The sequence below is a fragment of the Calypte anna genome, chromosome 2 (assembly GCF_003957555.1).
Source record: "Calypte anna isolate BGI_N300 chromosome 2, bCalAnn1_v1.p, whole genome shotgun sequence".
Classification (NCBI taxonomy): domain Eukaryota; kingdom Metazoa; phylum Chordata; class Aves; order Apodiformes; family Trochilidae; genus Calypte; species Calypte anna.
The window spans coordinates 117,129,675-117,148,385 of record NC_044245.1 but is presented as its reverse complement, the minus strand read 5'-3'; the positions used below and the strand labels follow the sequence as shown (position 1 = coordinate 117,148,385).

The following is an 18,711-nucleotide window of genomic DNA, read 5'->3' as shown; positions in this document are numbered from 1 at the left end:
CATACTGGTGGCTTCTGACAAACCCTAGCTAATGGTCATTGAATTTCAAGTCAAGAAAGGTGGTGCCCTGTGTTCACAGGACCAGAACCTTGTGCATCAGCTAATGAGCCACAGAGGTGTCTGTATCTGTATCGTAGTAAAATACCAGGTAGGTTGCAGTGGAGCCCCACCCAGCTTCAAGCCTTGCTTGAAAGGGGTGGAAAAAAGGTCCTGACAGATGAAATATTAAGAGACGTGGTGGAATAGGAAAGCAAGAGGAATTGTAAGAGGAGATGGATGGAACTGATTACATGTGGACTACTTCCAAGGCAACCTGCAAAGATAATCTAATGTAACCCAGAACTGGTGTTCACAGCAAAAGATTTAATGGGAAAAAGAAGTTTGTTAGCCTAGATTTTTAATAAGGCTGCATTGGATGTAGTCATACATTAAAATGTACTACTAAGCATCACAGACTGGGAAGAAAAGGGCTCTATTTTGTGTTAGTACTTTGTAGAAAACAGTAGGCTTTAGAAACAAAATTTGTCAGATATAATATGTATGTACCCCAAATTAAAAAGCCCTTATAAAAGTGAAAAAACAAAATCTATACAAAAGTACAATTCTATATGTATATCTGCTAAATAACAACATTTAACTCCTCTTCATTGGAGCTACAATTGTGAAAGAAGAAGATGAATTCAGGTATCAAATTATTCAGACCAAAAATTTAGGCTTTTAGTATTTTTAAAATCTGAAATGGGGCTCGCAGGCTGCTGTTCAAATTAACATCAAAACTAGATTCAGTTTCAGTTTTAGTGGAAGCAGATGAGGATTCCCATGACATCTGGTTTGACTTTTTTCCATCTAATAAATGCTGCCATTTGATCCATGTCAATGATGTATAACCTTGAAATGTCATTCATACAAATTTTTCAGAAAACAACACACAAGAGATGTGAATTTAAGGTGCACTCACTGTTCCTTGTTTCTGATACAGGAATTTGTATGCCAGGATGAGAAAATTCAGGAAATGTAATTAAAACCCTCAAGAAGCCATCAGTGACTGTCATTCTAGAGAAAATGCTTTAAGAATCCACTAGCAACTTTAAGGGAAACACCCATTACAATCAAGTGCATCCCCCTAAGACAGTGGCCTTATCAGGCTTAACTGAAGGGGTAAATTATCTCAGACTTCGAAAATACAGTAATTTCCATCATCACCTTCTTCTCCCATCCTCAAAAGCAGGCCTTTTTAGGAAAAAAAGTAAAACTAGCATACACTGACTGGATTCAGTGTATCTGCATCTCAAATGTGAACTTCCACAGATTTCCATTATCTTCCATAGACTCATAGAATCACCGACTGTTATGTTGGAAAGGATCTCAAGGATCATCTGGTCCAGCCCTTCTATTGTTGTTTACATGATATGTCTCAGCACCCTGTTTGCAAATGAGGGAATCCACCACTTCTCCTGGGAGACCATTCCAATGTCTGACTGTCCTCAGAGTGAAAAATTTTCCTCTTGAGTTCAAATGGAGTTTTCCCAGCAGCAACTTGTGCCCATTGCCCCGATCATGTTCATGTGACTCCTTGTAAACAGTCTCTTTCTTCTTTGTAGCTGCTTTTCTGGTACAGGAACACTGTAATAAGGTCTCCCCTAAGCCTTCTCTTCTCAAGGCTGAACAAATCCAGTTTTCTCAGCCTCTCCTCATATGGCAGATGCTTGAGTCCTCTGATCATCCTCATGGATGCATCCTTTTTGTACAGTGGGGACCAAAACTGGGTGCAATACTCCAGGTGCAGTCTGACAGGCCCCAAGTAGAACAGCATGATGACTCCCTAGGCTCATATGTTTTTCAGATGTTTAAATCTTGATGACCTAACTCATAAATTATTATTATTATTATGATTTGAATGTGCCTCAGTTTACACTTCACTACACATGGACATTTTTCTTTAACATGAGACTCCTGTGGGTGTTTTTCATGGATGAGCAGTGATACCATTTGCTTTTTCTTGGACAGAACCTAGCCAGTGTCTGAAGTCTTTGCTGAACAAAACTGTTCAGAACTACTTCTGAGCTTTCTGCATTTGACCAAGGTGACTTGGTAAGTTCATTTCAGGCATTGGACTTACTGGACAACCCAGGAATGTTCCCTCACCCCTATCCACAGGCACACTGGAAAGGAGCTGTATAGTAGAAAAATCAAAAGCTGCACCTGCAGCACTGTGTCGTCCCATTAAGAGGGAACATAGCAGCTGTCTGATCTCAGAATAATCCAAATTTAATTTGTGAGATGTATGGTTGAAAGTCCAAATTCTGAAATGTGGGTGTTCTATGATCCCAGTTATATGAATTAAGAATTATGTGTTTGTGCTTCATTGTGCACCCAGGGAGCAGAGGAGTAATCCCAGGTAAAGTACTTAAAGGCTGGGGACAGATTTTATTCATTAATTTTTTAATTTTATTAAAATGCTGGCCATGGTATTGGCCTGAATCCCATCTTTTCACTCCATATAAAGAGAGACACAGAAACTGTCCAAGAAGCAAAATGGCAACACCTGCCCCCAGTATTATAACTTTGAGACTGATTTTTGAGTCATCTCATGGGATGCATATGGGATGCATCCTGCCAATTAGTCAGCCATTAAGCTTATGGTCCAGGCCCCAGAGACCAGTCTTTACCAGGAATTTTGCAGGGTTCAAGACCTCAGATTCTTCCTCAGGAATGTTTATGAAGTGCTTGACTGTAAAGGCAGAATACCTAAAATAAAAGCACATATGCATACACAGAACTGAATAAAGAGAACAGCAGGTCCAAACAGGAGACCCAGACAAGTGTCAGTGGCCAAAACCAAGTTGGCTCTTCTTCTGAGCCGTGCAGTCCAGGTGTTCAGAGGGCCATAAAGCTGTAAGTGTTCCTACTTTCAGGTCTGCTGAAAGCCCATGTAGCACTTACACTGATGCTATAAAATTCCACAGTCTGTGCCCTGATGGAGAAACCATCTGTATTATGCTGCATCAACAGAGCAGTGCTCAGTTATTCATTCCACTGCTGAAGTCCACACTGTCAGGAAAAGAGCTTCACCTTCTGAATCATTTCAGAGTCTTGCTGAGGCCCATCAAAATTAGTAATCCTTTAGGAATCAGAAAATTTATTTTCCCTTTCTAGACATAACTACCGGACCTTCAAAATACTGGTAGATTATTAAAATCACATACTGTTTTTTTCACCCACTTCAGAGAGAGTCTGGTCTTGGGGGCATGTCAGATAGTTATGTGGAGCAACACACTGATGTTAGTTAAACATTATATGCTTGACCTATCAGTTGTCAACAGACTTCTAGTCTTCTGAACAGGTACAGCTGAAATGCCATGTTCCCATGGTCCAGGATTTCGGACTAACATTAATTTAAAGAATGCTCAATAAACCTGTATTTAGTTATTATTGGAAACACTGTAGTCAGTTCACTACCACCATGACAGGCTTTCTGTCTCCTTTCTTTTGGAATTGTCTGAGCAGAATTTTTGAACCAAAGTAAAAGACCTGCCTGCCTCTCCCTATGTGCCATTTCACATTCATGTTACTGGCCACAGGTGATCACTCTACTTGACATATCTTTGAGTTCTGTATCTCAGAAACCTGCAGAGCTTTTGAAATAGTTTGAAATATTCTGAAGTCAATCAGAGGCATGCAAGGCCAAAACAGCTTTTTCCTTTCACCCTTTAACTGGATACCTTTCTTCACTCTGGGGCCCATTCCCCTCAGCTAAAACTCTTTAGCTTATGTTGCTTTGTCTGGAAATTTTTTGTTGCCCTTTAAACCATAGCATCTTCTTGCTCTGTGGAATCTTCCTATCTGGGGTTTCCTCCTGCTTATTTTTAGTTTACCCTTGTTTTAGGAGGGCCAGAGGCTTCTAAGGTCTGTATCTTCACAGAATCATAGTATCATCATGGTTGGAAAGGACCTTCAAGCTCATTGAGTCCAATCATCATTCCCATGCCACCCTAACCACTAAATCATCTCCTGAAGCATCACATCTCCCTGTCCTGCAGCCTGTTTAACAGCTGCCACTGATGATGGCACCATGAAGACTGGGATTTTTTCACCTTGAAGTCACCAGTCACCTGCTGACAGATCCTTCCACAAACACTACAGCTCTCTCAGTAAATGCAATACAATCATTATAGCTTAATTGTTATTGTTTGACAGACTCCAGTCTCCACAGCTGTCTTTTTTAGCTGCCTAACCTCAGGAAAAAAAAAACAGTTTCTCTGACTGGTCCCTGTGTATCCATTATCAGAAGGAAAAATCCATCTGTTTCATCCTGCAGCATCTATATTTGAAACACTCAGCCTTACTTATCTTTAGCTAACTCATTCTTCTTTGTCAGAAGCTTCTGCGTGAAAAGCTATTTGTTTTTTCTCCATCAGAGAGATCACCTCCTCCAGCCTCTTCATGCAGTACTTCATTCATCAGCCTTTCAACAGCAAGAGGTTCTGGTACAAATGCAGAATCTGTTTTATCCTCAAGATATTTTTTTTCCATCATCTGAATGCTGTTTCTGCCATTTGAAGTTGCTGTTTGCTAATGACAACTCTGTGTATGTAGTCTCTGCTTCTGCTCAACATCCCCTCTCCTCTCCTCTCCCTCTACAGCTGGCTCAGTTCTGAACAAGTTCAGTTCTTTTGACATCCATCTTGTATCCCACTTCACTCTGAGTATCTGCATCTCTCTCCAGCACATCCTTGCTACTGGAAACAGAGGTTAATAATGTGCACAACTTCTGAGGGGAAGGAAAATAAAGTAGCAGTGAATGCTGCCAACAAGCATTTGCCCGGATTGGGCCCTCAAGTGTGACATAATGTTTTTTTTTAATGGATAAAATCTAAGCCAATGCCAAAAAGAGTGAGTGCAGTACTGTGGTATCACCACAACGAGGCATGTGATGCATTGTTTTAAAAGCAGCTGTGGCAAACCATTTTTATGCTGTGCAGTATTTATGTCTCTTTTGGTCTATGGTGAATTTTCCCAGGTGTTATTCAAAAGCAAGACAGTTTAGAGGAAGTGTTCCCTTTGCTGTGACATCTTCACCGTGGCAAAAGCAAAACAAACAACACCCTCCTGCCCCCCAAAAAAACAAACACAGTTAAAATGGTTTCTAGTTCTCCTTTTCCAAAAGGGAATAAATACTGCATTTTTTTTCTCTTGTTCACTTTCAGCTACTCAGCTGCATCCTCCTGCCTACCTGTGATCTTAAGAAGGTGAAAGTAACTTTCATTTTGCTTGCAGCTATTCATTTTTCACAATGTGAATACATCTTGATAAAATAAAGGTAACCGTGCAGCTGTGTTGTGCCTGTAGTAGGAATTCTTCAATGACACTTGCTAGTGCAAGTTCCTTTGTAAGCATTAATCACTAGGACATTCAGATTCTACCCTGTGAAGCCTTTTGAGCTGTTGGTTATGATCTTCTTCTAGGCATGAAGAGAATTTGCCTTGTTGTTCCAACATATTACTTGCCCTAGGGAAGAAATTCTGCTTTATATTTTAGAAGTCTGCTCCTGTATGATAATGCTGAATAATTGGGGCTTCAGTAAATCTGCTGATATGCTGAAATACTATTGAGCTAGAGAAAGGACTGTGAAAGAAAATACTCTGTGTTGGACAACTGAGTTGTTCCAGAAATGGAATTACAAGCAATAATTTGCATGTTAATTGTTTAACTGTGTCTTAACAATTTAGTCAAATCATGTATTCCAATAAGTTCTGCTAGGTTGCCTTCATTATATACTGCACCAGCATAACTAGGATGTGAAATTAAAAGACTACATTTTTCTGTGGTAGACATCTCAGGGGGGTCTCCACCGACTTGGTGTGCTTTAGTTTCATACACTTGCTAGTGGAGAAATGTGTTTCGCCCCATCAGAGATCCGCAGTGCTTCAGAATAACACAGGTTTCTTTTTTTCCCTGCTAGGCAGACCTTGACTTATTTGGGACCTATGAGGGGTTTTGTGTGCTGCCTCTCAGAGTGGAACCAAGAAATTGTCTCTCATATGGTTACACTTGCTTGCTCCTTCATTACACTAAGCTCTGTGTAACTCCATCCAGCTTCATTCCCCACAAGACCCTGCATTTGCTGGGGTGATCCCAGCTTTGCACAAGCTTCCTGGAGCTGCTGTTTGCTTGTCTAACATGTCAGTCATGCAACTACAGCCCTACCTCCTGTCTGCTTCAGCATCTTCTCCATTCATAAGTACCAGTGTAAGAAAGACTTAGGGATCCTGCAGGTCCTTCTTTTCAAACCTTTTATTGGCTGTCAGTGCTGCAGAGTAGTTGCAGCACACTTGTCATCTCTTCTCAGACGTTTTTTCTGGGCTCCTCCTGTGGGAAATGCTCCCAAAGAGGATGGAAGATTTTGCTTGGAGGGGAAAAAAAAAAACCACACACAGTTCAAGCTTCACCTTTAAAATTTGACCCTTTGATCTAAGACATTTGGGTTCACATACTCAGTAATATCCTACCCTTTATAACAGGCTTATCACTCTGCTTGTGAGTTGAGTACCAAAGCAGGACACAAGCAGCTAAAGAGAAAATTGAGACAGAAAGATGTACTGGTTCCATGGGCAGAGGCAGAGCTAACTACTAATTTGCCAAACTGATAAAGTGGCAATGAAGGCTTGAATGGCAGATCACAGTGTCACTCTGACAAAATGTAAGATGTACAGGTCATAGTAAAACACTGTATGTTACCACCAGAAAGGATGTTTTAAATGATACCTTAATAATGTGCAGTGTTTCTTAAAACCGAGTTAATTCTGATTTTTGGAGTAAGTTTTATGTGACTTCTGGTAGAACAGCAATGAAGTCAATTCCCTGTGCTAAAACAGTAACTGTTTAATCCAGTGTGGTTGTTTAATTCAAAATTGGAAACAGCAAAAGCTAATGTCACCTTAAACTTAGTAGTAATTAATTGTTGGATAGCAAATCATTATTAAGCTTAACTGCCATTTCAGTTTCTCTTAACCCTGTCTCCTTGCTTTGTCCTTCTCAGCCAATGCTCTTCCTTTATAAGAAGCCCTACTGCATCCTAAATCCATTTTAAACTCTTGCCTGCCTTTTATTGCCTTGTCAGTTTGCAGTATCACTCTTTTGTTCACTTTGCCCCCAGATTAAATTTGGTATGGAGCAGATCCTCAGCCAGCCTAAGCTGGTGCAGCTCTATCAGCATCACCACCCTGCTGATCCAGATGATCCAGCCCCCTCCTATTAATCACTGGTCCTTTCTCCCATCCCCCAGGCAGATTGCTTGCACGGGGCTGGCAGGGTTCCTGTATCATCTGTTCATTCACTAATAACACTATTCAGCATTTATTGGGCTCCCTGCACATTCAGCAGCAAAGCTGCTATTGATTGCAGGATGGGGAAGCAGAATCAGGCCATACAAAGTCACATTACTTTGTGCTCTGGGAGCTCTGTGCAAACTACAATGCAGTTAATTCACTAATGGTTTATATTCCTCTCGCTGGTGTTATAGTGAAGAGAAAATATTTCAGTGCTGCTGGGGGAGAGGGGAAGGGGGATTTGTTGCCCTGACTGTTGTTTAGAGGATATGGGAGTCTCCTCATTAAAGGCAAGTTGTGGGCTTTGCTCCAGCAAGGACACATCTAAATATCTCTAAGACACATTGCCAAAGACCTCCCTGTTAAGGGAGGTAAGTTAATACAGTCTGCATTGACTGATGACAGATATAAGAGAAAATTGCCAGATAATTAACTGCCAGATTAATTAATTATCTGTAGTTATTGTAAGAATGTTTTAAAGAGTTTAATCTTATAGCATTGAAGCTTAAAATACAGAATGTAACACTACAGTGTAACAAAATGCATAATTACTGATGTAACTGACAGGAAAAGAATGATATATGCAAATACAGACCCAAGAAAACATGCCAGTCTCATTATCACTGAAATGTGAATACTAACCACAAAGACACAACCAGAGATTAATTTGTTAATTCTTTATAAAAAGAGAATAAAAATTGAAAAGTCCAGGAAGTGGGGGGGGGGCCTTATTTCCTCCCCAACAAAATTAATTTTCCCTGACATAAGAATGAAAAAAAAAGTTTTTTCTTTGACCCGTATTTTGGCCCACAACTTGGCTTTTTTTTCCACTGTAAATACAATTTTATAGATTTAACATCCATACCTATCATCTAGGCTCTTAATCCTGTGAAGGTGGAAGTGCAGGGCCAGTTTAATGCATAGAGTAGCCCTAGTGACTTCAGTACTTGTTTTCTGCATGTGAAGCATCAATGAAATGGAGCCCTTGTTTTCACATTCATGATTTTTGAGCAACCATTGCTTTCTATTTTGGCAGAATTACTTTTTACTACAGCTCTAGTTCCCTGAATAGCAATATTTTTATGCAAATGTACTTGTAGCCTTGACAATACATAATTTGTAGCTTCCTAGTACAAGTAAATTGCATTTAAAAGCCATACCACTCCAGCTAAGAATTTTTGGAGAATTTCTGGCATGTGGGCCAGGGGATGTGTAACCGAGACCTTAGAAAGGGCCTTTCTCTTAGGCAGCCCATGGCTCCACCAAGCTTTCCTTGGAATGCCCCCTGTCATACTTCTCCCCTGCAATAACCATACCCTCCCTCAGCATCTCATCCCACACTGCTCTGGTTCCATGCTCTGGTGTCCCAGCTGCTGCCTGGATCTCGCTTCATTCTGTGCTGTGCACTCCTCACCCTCTGCTGCTCACCTTCCTCCCTCTTCCCTGGCTGAAATGGGAGAGGAGCTTGGTGTGGAGTATCATAGGGTGACTCAGGAGCTTTGCACAAGAGTAACCCTCTGCTTAGGATTTGGAAGCTGAAGGACCTGCAAGTGGACAGGGAGGGAAACTGAAGCTGGATGAGGAGGAAGTGCTGCATGACAGAGAGGTAGTTAATGAATGGCTTAGAAAAAGCATTTCAAAGTCTCACTAGGCTGACAGTAAAGGTAAAAGTTATTTTCAGACTCTTGTATGAGTAAATTTTAGCTCCAGGCATGACCAGCTGTATGGGTATTTCTTACAGGTGTTCCACAAAAAGCATCCATCAGCTGCCATGGCAGCTTCAACAGTCCAAATAGCTGCACAGTTAAGAGCCCAGAAGTTTCAGATTCCTGTACTTCACACTGTTCCCTGGCATTTGTCAGATGAAAAGCTTTTAGCTTAGTTTATTTCAGAACAGGCAGTTCCCTTTGTGCCCCCAAACGGGTTACTTCTTGGATCTGGAGGGTCAGAAATACTACAGAGCAGGAGGCTGTCACTACAGCACTGGGAGGAGAGAAGCCAGTCTCAGGCTTCTCTCTGAACCCAGCACCAGTGTGACAGACTCTGCCTGCCATGGGAAGCACTTGGTTTCTTGCCTCAGAATCCAAACTTAAAGTTTGAAGGATTCAAGTTTAGTACCCAGCCATGACAAGGGACAGTTTTTGCTACAGCATGTGGAGTCCAAGCCTCCTGAAAGTGGTAAAGGAGAATCTCTGGTTCTAGCACACAAAACTGCTGAGGAGCCTCTGGTTTATTGCATTTTCTAAGATGTAGAATGGAAAAAAACCCACCTCCCTACCTTGACTTCTTCTACTAGATTGTGCAAAAGTCTTTAGTTTTTGAAATTATAAAGGAATAATCTTCCTGCTGATGGTTGTAAATTACTCTGAGTATAACAAAAAATTACATAATGTGAGCTTTAAGTGCTTAGAGGCATGCTCTGACCTCACCATATCATCATGTGGTGGAAACAACAGCAGTCTCCTGTCTTACAGGAGCTGAGCTTGTTTCCTCAACTGAAACTCTACCCGACTGACTCTCAGCTCTTGCATCAAGACACACTTTGTGCTCATTTGCTTCTCTGTAATGTGGGTTGTATTAACTTGGCTACTGAAAGGAACTGAGTAGCAGAGAGATTAGGGTTTTTCGAACACCTTTTTCACATGTTCACATGCTGCCTCTCATGTGCAGGAAGATGTCAGCCTTTCAAGTACAGCTTGATGTGCTTCATGTCAGGGGTGCCATGAGATCAGGTCTCTGTACTGCCAAAGGCTACATGACTGTCTTAGCCTCTCTCAATACTTACTGGGGAAAATATTTTTTTAATGGAAACTATTGTTTTGGCTTCTCTGCTTTAGGCTCTTGAGACATACCAGACTGATCCTGCCATGAGAAAGATGCTAACTCAGCTGTATTTCTATATAATGCCTGTATTTAATGTGGATGGATATCATTTTAGCTGGACAAATGTAAGTAGTATCACTAATAGTACTCAAAAAAATCTTGAGACCATTCAATGCTGACTTTCTGTATAACCTTGTACATCACCTTGTGGCATGCAAAATGGAAGTAAATCACGCCAGTGAAAATATAATACTGAATATGCTTACCAGGATTGGGGTTTTGATGTGTATAAATAGATTTTTGCCAAAATATAGTGATATTGCTATTTAACTAACTATTTTATAACTTATATTAGGATCGATTTTGGAGAAAAACAAGATCAAAGAACACAAGGTTTTGGTGTCATGGTGTTGATGCTAATCGCAACTGGAAAGTGAAATGGTGTGGTAAGTCTGGAGATACTTTGGTTCACCAGTTCAGATTACCCTGTATTTAATTATCCAAGAGAGTAAATAGGTTAGGTCACATCTGTTGTGACATGTTCTCCTTTTCATAGTTAAAGTCAAAGTTACTTCCCCATAAAGCCACGAGCCAGGGCTCAAGTCTTCCTTCCAGCTTCTAAAATAAATAATAGTCCTGATCTCTGGAAAAACACACCACAAGTAAAAAGTTTCATGGTGAGTGTGGCAAAAGTAAAAAAACTAAACAAAACAAAACACACATACAGCTATTCTGTATTTCTGCAATCATGTACATTATTTGAAGAGCACTATTTGAGCCTGGCCCATGACATTTCAGAAGTTACCTGACTACAGTTTCTTGAAACATTTCAAACTATATTTTATTTACTTTCTCTGAAATGGCTTCAGCTTCAGGAATGTCAGACTTGCTTTGTCGGCCTCACAGAGAAAAGTCTGAGGGTATTTTAAGACCGTAAGTGTTAGTGAAAAGAAAGAAGGTGATCCTAAATGCATGGAGATCCCATTTTAAACTCCCAGCATTTCTGTAAATATTGTCATAAAAACAGTTCAGTTTTGCATAGAGAATGCAGCAGTAATGAAATACCAGCAGAATGCTGTGTCCAGTTCTGGAGTTTCAATTACAAGAAAGACATGGGTGTTCTGGAGAGTGTCCAGAGAAGAGCCATGAGGATGATCAGAGGGCTGGAGCACCTCTCCTATGAAGGCAGACTGAGAGAGTTGGGGTTATTCAGTCTGGAGAGGATAACACCCTGAGGAGACCTTATTGCAGCCTTCCAGTATCTGAAGGGCCCTACGAGAAAGATGGGCAGGGACTTTTTAGGATGTCAGGTAGTGATAGGACTAGGGGGAATGGATTCAAATTAGAGGAGGGTAGATTTAAATTGGAAATTAGGAAGAAGTTCTTCACCATCAGGGTGGTGAGACACTGGAACAGGCTGCCCAGAGAGGTGGTGGAAGCCCCATCCCTGGAAGTTTTTAAGGCAAGGATGGACAGGGCTCTGAACAACCTGATCTGGTGGGAGGTGTCCCTGCCCATGGCAGAAGGGTTGGAACTGGATGATCTTAAAGGTCCCTAAAAATTCTGATTCTCTGATTCTAAGCAGCTGTGCAAGTTCTAGTGCACCAGAAATTAATGGCACTTCGTTGTGAGATATGGTGACATATACCTGGTTGTGCTGCTGACCCGCTCTCCCATCTAGAACAACTTCCTTCACCTCTCTGTTCACATTTTGTTTCCTCCAGTATTCATCCCCCTTCTTTATTTACATTATACACTTCTAAAGACAGAACTTGTGTTTGCATAGCACTAGCACAACAACTCTCCCTTCAGCCCCTCCCTTTTCCACTGGAAATCTCTCAATACTTTCCACAATACTCGGATTGCCTGAAGTAGGATAAGGTCCTGCACAGTCTGTCTTGCAGTGATGGGATGCTCTAAGTAGATTTTTGAGAACTGGAAGGATAAAAGTGAGGGTGAATAATATGCCTGTGGAGATTAGGAATGAGGTGAAAGTGAAGAGAAGCATACATTTAATACAGTATGGAGCTGTAAAATATGCTTCCAGTTTTTTTAGACTCTGCAGTAGGGAGAGAGGACTGACAGAGAAGCAGCTACAGAAAGCCTATATTAGCTGAGAATTCCCCCCACCACAGAAGACAGCCCCAGGGCTGATAACATGGTCTTGAAAGCAGTTTTATGATGCCAAAATGATGTAGAAATGAACCACTTGCATCACTGTTCTCATCTTTCACTTAAGTGCATAAGTCATAACTGCAGATATTTTGAGAACATACATAAGCTTTCCAGAAGATGGCCACTGGTGTAGTTGGAATGAACAGTTCTCTTACAAAGCCTTCATAGCTATATTATAGGTACCTGTCAGTGCAACATTAGTATTCACACAGTGCATTTTCTTTCTAGGCCTAATTAATCTTTCTTGGGTTCCAATCACTCTGCTTCTCCCCCTTCCTGCTCCTGCTCGTATATAAGAGCATACTTTTTACTCAGCCCTGAAAGTTTTTGCTTAGTTTTTGGTAAAAAACATTTTTTTCTAGGCTGAGTGAACTATAACAATAAACACACATTGTGTGTGTTGTACTCATCTGCATGGTGCATTTCTCCCTTGCAATGTACATGACAGACAAGTCCTCACCCTGAGTTTAAAAATTCCTTCAAGGTTGCTGGTCATCCCACCAAGAATATGCTCTGCTTCCCACACCAGACCCCAAATTTTACCTGCTTCATTATTTTGCCACAGAATAAAGAGCTCTTTCATGTACTGGGCAGACTGGTGCTCAGACATTCCTCTCCTGGCACCCCATATTCTCATTAATCTGACATTAAATGATGCAGAGTAGAATCTGGATCATATCACACTCTGAGGCTGTGTAATCATGGTGTGTGACACTCACTGCTGCATGTGCTTGCAAAAACCTCCTAATTCAGTTCAGTCACACTTAGAGTTTGTAGACAGGCTGGAACTTCACCATGGGGCTTCCAGGCAGGTGTGGTGTGGCAGAATCTGGCTCCAGCAGAGCCACCAAATGGTTCCTGCAGTGAGCTACTTGGTACAGGTAGCACAGCATCCGTCCTGCTTTCCTCTTGTCTTCCAGTGTAGGACTTTGATGTAAGCTTTATGATGTTGCTTCTGTGTTCTGTAGGGGCTGAGAAAAGAGCTGAATCAGTGATTTCACTTTGCAGAGCCCTGTACCCAAAACAGTGCACAGAAATTGCACATGCACCCAAGTAAATACTAACAGCAAGATCTCTGGGTAGAAGTGTTCAATGTAATAATATATATATAGATGTATGTATAATCATACATAATATGTATGTTCAATAACCAGAGCAGTGGTTTAACATTCATGGAATAAATATAAATTTTAAAGCCAATAATGAGTAACTTAAGAACTAAATTGGGTCATAGGGCAAATCCAGTTAAAGGGGTTGCATCCAAAGCCCCTAAGAGAGCATCAATAGGATGTAAAATTTCCAGAGCATCCCAGTTTCCCATTGCTGACTGAGGACAGTACCCCATACAGGCAGAAGAAGGGGCTGCAAGGAAGTCTGAGAATCAAGTTCCAGCTCACACATTCCCCCAGGCTTCCTTCTGTACCAAAGGGTTTGTTTTATCAGTTTCTGCACACATTTCCATTGTGCATTTGATCTCATGATGGATGTTGGAGGATACTCGACCTCCCCCAGTGCGCTGTCAGGTACAAAAATAAGGCAGCATAGTAATATTTCCATTTTCTTCTCATGACTGTAACTCATGAGATTTCACAGGAGTTGATACATACTGTATCGGTTTTTTGCCTTCTTGTGTTGCTTTAAAAGAACTTCCACTATGAAAACTGAGGATATTCTTACATTACCCAAGGCCACCATGGAAACCCTCTCTTTTTACTACCAGCCAGCTTCACTTAAGGAAAAGGATTAACTACAGCTGGGATTGCAAATGGCTGGAGAGTTTAGAGAATTTTTTCTTCACCGAGAGTCACTAAACTGAGTCATATTTTTCCACTGGGTCATTTTACCATTAGCTTATAGGATTCTTCTGTTTATTAACAGCAATGTCCATTTTCATGATTCAGTGCTCAACTATGTTAGAGGAGATGAAGTATCTGTTAAAAATGCAAAAGCTCCAGAGGGTCTGTTAAATAGCTCCCCTTCAGCTCTATTATCCAACAAGACCTAGAGGCAGGCTGCTCTAGGGATCTGGATGACTTCGTGGCCATCTGTTCTGCAGGGAGGAGACCATCTGCCCTCTATATAACCCTTCCATATCCACTGCAATCTAAGCACTATTACCTTTTGAAATCCCCACCTGTGGCCACTGAATAGTAGCATCAATTTTCATATTACAAATGAAGCTGCAGCATGAAATTCTTCCACTTTTTCATTTCTTTGGGATGAGGTGTTGATAGCAAAACCCTGGTCTTGTTATTATTATGCCTTCTTGCACACACTTCTCTCTTCTTATTATGTTTGAAGACAGCAGTACTTATCATACAAAGGAAAGGTAATAAAACACTGCTTTTGTAAGTCTCTGATGGCACCAGGCAATGTAGCAAACAGACTATTATTATTCTGCAGGTCAGTGTAAAACGTGGCATTTTGAAATCACAGTGGATAAAAGAGCAGAGTAGATTTGCATAAATATTGTTCTTTTAGGCCCAGGCCCTAAGCTGTAAATGAGATGGTGGCTTAGATCCAGAATTGGTGCATGATAAAGGAGCCACTGCCACAGCTCCTTTTCTGAGTTTCATCTTTCACTACCTCATGGGATGTTGCAGGCAGGCTACACGTCTGCAGCTTACTGCCACCTGAGCATGGTGAAAGATATCCTCACAACTGAACCTCTGTCCCAAACCTGAAGGAAAATTAAGTTCTGTGCTAACTGAGATGATATTTATTTTAGCTAACTGAGCAGTCATCTCATGTGGCTTGTCATTTTTCCCCCCCTGAAGTTTTGCAAGAGTAAAAATAGGCAGTAGTCAGCAACTATCCTCACATTTTAAACCAGTCTCTAAGTGCCTACTGAAGTTATCTAGCTACCATTGTAACTACCACTGTAGTAGCTAATATGTTGAAGTGTTCCTACAGGATAGATTTATCTTGTCAGTGACTGGTGAGAGAGAAACAGCTCTCTGATTTCAAATAGACCAACTGAGACATTTCAGTCATTTTAATACCAGATGCAATCATAAAATGTGCCACTCATATGGAAAGCCAGAGATGAAAATGCAATGAAATCAGGCTCTCCTTTTTTTTGTTGGTTTAAAAATATGTCCTCTGGGGATAACTGCATGTAGTTGGCTATTTGGCAATTTTTTGTGGCTACTAGATGAACAAGTGGATTGCTGTACTGAGGTCCCACTGGCTCACACCCATCAGTCACAAGCAAGCAATTTGTGTATTGCTTTTTACACTTCAGCATGTGGGCCCACACAGGCTGAACCTGAAGTTGACCCTTGGAAATTTTCTGTGACTGTTAACCATCAACTTTCTCTTTCAATCTCCAGATCAAGGTGCTTCGTTTCACCCATGCGATGACACCTACTGTGGTCCCTTTCCTGAGTCTGAGCCTGAAGTAAAAGCTGTTGCTTATTTTCTCCGTAAACACAGGAAACAAATAAAAGCCTATTTGTCCTTCCACGCATATGCACAGATGCTGCTGTACCCTTACTCTTACAAATATGCAACTATTCCAAACTTCAGCTGCGTGGTAGGTACCTTCACACTTGGGAGAATATACTTCTCTATATAATATTATTTAGTTCATTTTGTTTTGAGATGAGACCTATTCCTGCAATGCTTTGCACGTACGTAGTACTGAACTGTATTTATTCTGGATCTGCTTGTAATCACTTTTCTGGTTATACAAGCTTCACTCAAAGTAAGTCAGCAGTAATTTGATTCAGATGATATAGTGTCTTACACCCACTGGTCACTTTTAATTACTTAATAGGATAAATCCCTTGGCTTTAACTACAGTTACTATTATTTTATTTCATTAACTGTAATGGGAATTAAGCAGTGAAGTCTTTGGGCATGTAGCTGAACTTCCTTCCCTTTATGCTTAGAACTTAAACAAAAAGGAAATAATTTTCATTGTTATGAACAAGATAAAATTGAATGGTTTATGCTCATCAATTAGAGAAGAAATCCCATCATTTTCACCCAGAGTAAACTTTCATTGCTCTATAAATCATTCTGCTCAGACATAGTGGTTTTAAGCCTTTGTGACAAGCAGTTAATTAACATTGAGGGCTTTTGCCTATTAGCAGAATGAATTAATAAGAATAAACTTTTTGATGTAAGCCTATCAACTTACAGGTATGTACATTTCACATATTCCATGCTCATACACAGAACTCTTCACTCTGCTCACAGCCCAAGATCCATTTTTAGCCAGCCTCCTGTACATAGAACTCTCCATATGGCTTATTGTCTTAGGAAAACATGGCTGAGCTTTATTTTCTGTTTGCTCCTGCTCACAGACACACATTGCATCAACCACCTACAAGCCTCTTTCTTTTGCCCTCAGTTGTCCATATATCTCACATTTTGACCTTGAAAGTTGCAGTGACTTTTGACTTTCTAGTTTAAACAAGTTTAGTCCAAAGAAGCTTCACTGCACCTTAGATTTATCCTGTGCATAATAAATGATGTTGTCAGTCCCTGAAGTTTCACTCAGCTGCCCTCTGAGGAGGCTGAGCAGCCAGCACCCTACAGACTGGGTCCTGGTGGTCAACAAGCTCAATATGAGTGACCAGAGTGCTACAGCAGCAAAGAAAGCCAACAGGATGCTGGGTTGCATCAACAAGGGCATCATCAGGAGAGATAGAGAAGTCATCATCCCGCTCAAGTCAGTGCTTGTCAGGCCACACCTGTAATAGAGTGTTCAGTTCTGGGCCTCACCATACAAAAAGGATGCAGACAGGCTGGAGAAGGGCCACGATGATGATCAAAGGATTGGGCAGCCTGACATTTGAGGAGAGGATGAGAGAACTGGCTTTGTTCAGCCTGGAGGAAAGAAGGCTAATTGGAGACCTCATCACCATGTTCCAGTTCTTAAAGGGTGGCTACCAAAAAGATGGAGACTCCCTTTTTAGAAGGAGTCACTTGGAAAAGATGAAGGGTAATGGGTGCACGTTACTCCAGGGGAAATCATAATTGGACATGAGAAGAAAAATTTTCACTATGAAAGTAGTCAGTCATTGGAATAATCTCCACAGAGAAGTGGTGGATTCCCAAAAACTGGACACTTTCAAAACTCAGCTTGAGATATCATCTAAATCATGTTCTTACCTAAAAAGGTTGGGCCAGATGATCTCTTGAGGTCCCATCCAAGCTGGCATTCTATGATTCTATGAAACTAAACTCTCTTTTTGGATTTATTTCTGTTAAAACACTTAATTTCAGCAGCTACTAAAAGTTCTCCTGTCTGATATTTCTGGGAAGCAGCAAATCAGAAGTTAACCAAGCAGCCAAAGAACTAAAAATATGAGCTTTCTGTGGACTGACCACCCAGCCCTGCAGTGACTGTGGATAAATCCATTAATCTTATTTTTATTGTACCTTTTCCACCTTCTTTTAGGGAGTGGCAAAGAGAAAGGAGCTCCCCAAGTGAATTGGTGACTTTTATTTACAAAAAACATGGATTGGAAAATTTAAAACCACTGAATCTCATTACCTGGAAGATCAGCAGGTGCAAGAATATTTTTTTAAGAACAGACAACACAGCAGAAGGTGTTGCAAAAAATCAGCATCTCCTTTGCAAGTAGATGATTATTTGGTGTCTGCTGAAAATATACAGAGTAATGTAAGGCAACAGCAGGAACTGTCAGGAAATGTGTTGCAAGGAAAAGGAGTCTCTTGAGTTTTCAGACATATCAGCAAATATCCAGTACATGTTGTTCTTGTTGCACAAGGTCTGTTTCCATTCTGAGACAGGGAGTAACTGCATCTCAGCACACACATGCTCTCTTTCCATCCATAGCTTTTAGACAAAAAAAAACCAACCAGTTTTTGATGTGCAATAGGTGTTCTCCAGGTCTGTGAGACCTTCAGGCTTCTCATCAGAGGGAGTGGAGCACGGACATAAAGGTACAAAGACAGAATCTGTTCTAGACAACAGCCCAGGGCAAATGAAGGCCAAATCCCAATTCTAAATATTTTGCTGATATTTGGAGTCCAGGCTTCTTTTTATTGCAATGGGTCAAAAAAGAACAGGGAGGCTGGAAAAAGAAAATTAAGTAATTTCCTGTTATTTAGAAAGCTTGTTATGGGGTTCATAATGAAAATAAAAGGAACACTGTTGCTTCTTTATTTGAGTGGTTTAATATTTGCCTACAGCTGAAGGCTCCATCACCTGGTGGTTCCTAAATGAACAGTCTTTAATATTTGAAGGATCTAAAATGGTGACTTAAGATGAGGTTTCAGATTCTACAGTTCTCTTGGAAATTACAGTGAGCTGTAAAGTGGCAGATCTCAATTTTCTGCTGCTGAGGGAAGAAGTTTTCTTGGTCTACACAGGCTGTGTACAGTGGACAACTGTAGGACTCCACATGCA

At 40.8% G+C, this 18,711-nt stretch overlaps 1 protein-coding gene across 1 annotated transcript in view; it reads left to right on the top strand.

The window, feature by feature from the left end:
• The window catches only part of CPA6 (carboxypeptidase A6), an 85,087-nt gene that overhangs the window by 61,889 nt on the left and 4,487 nt on the right, over positions 1-18,711 (top strand). The window contains exons 6-8 of the mRNA XM_030445575.1: positions 10,166-10,276; positions 10,507-10,597; positions 15,659-15,861. Of these exons, the coding sequence (XP_030301435.1) occupies positions 10,166-10,276; positions 10,507-10,597; positions 15,659-15,861 (405 nt within the window). The remainder of the gene's footprint in view (positions 1-10,165; positions 10,277-10,506; positions 10,598-15,658; positions 15,862-18,711) is intronic.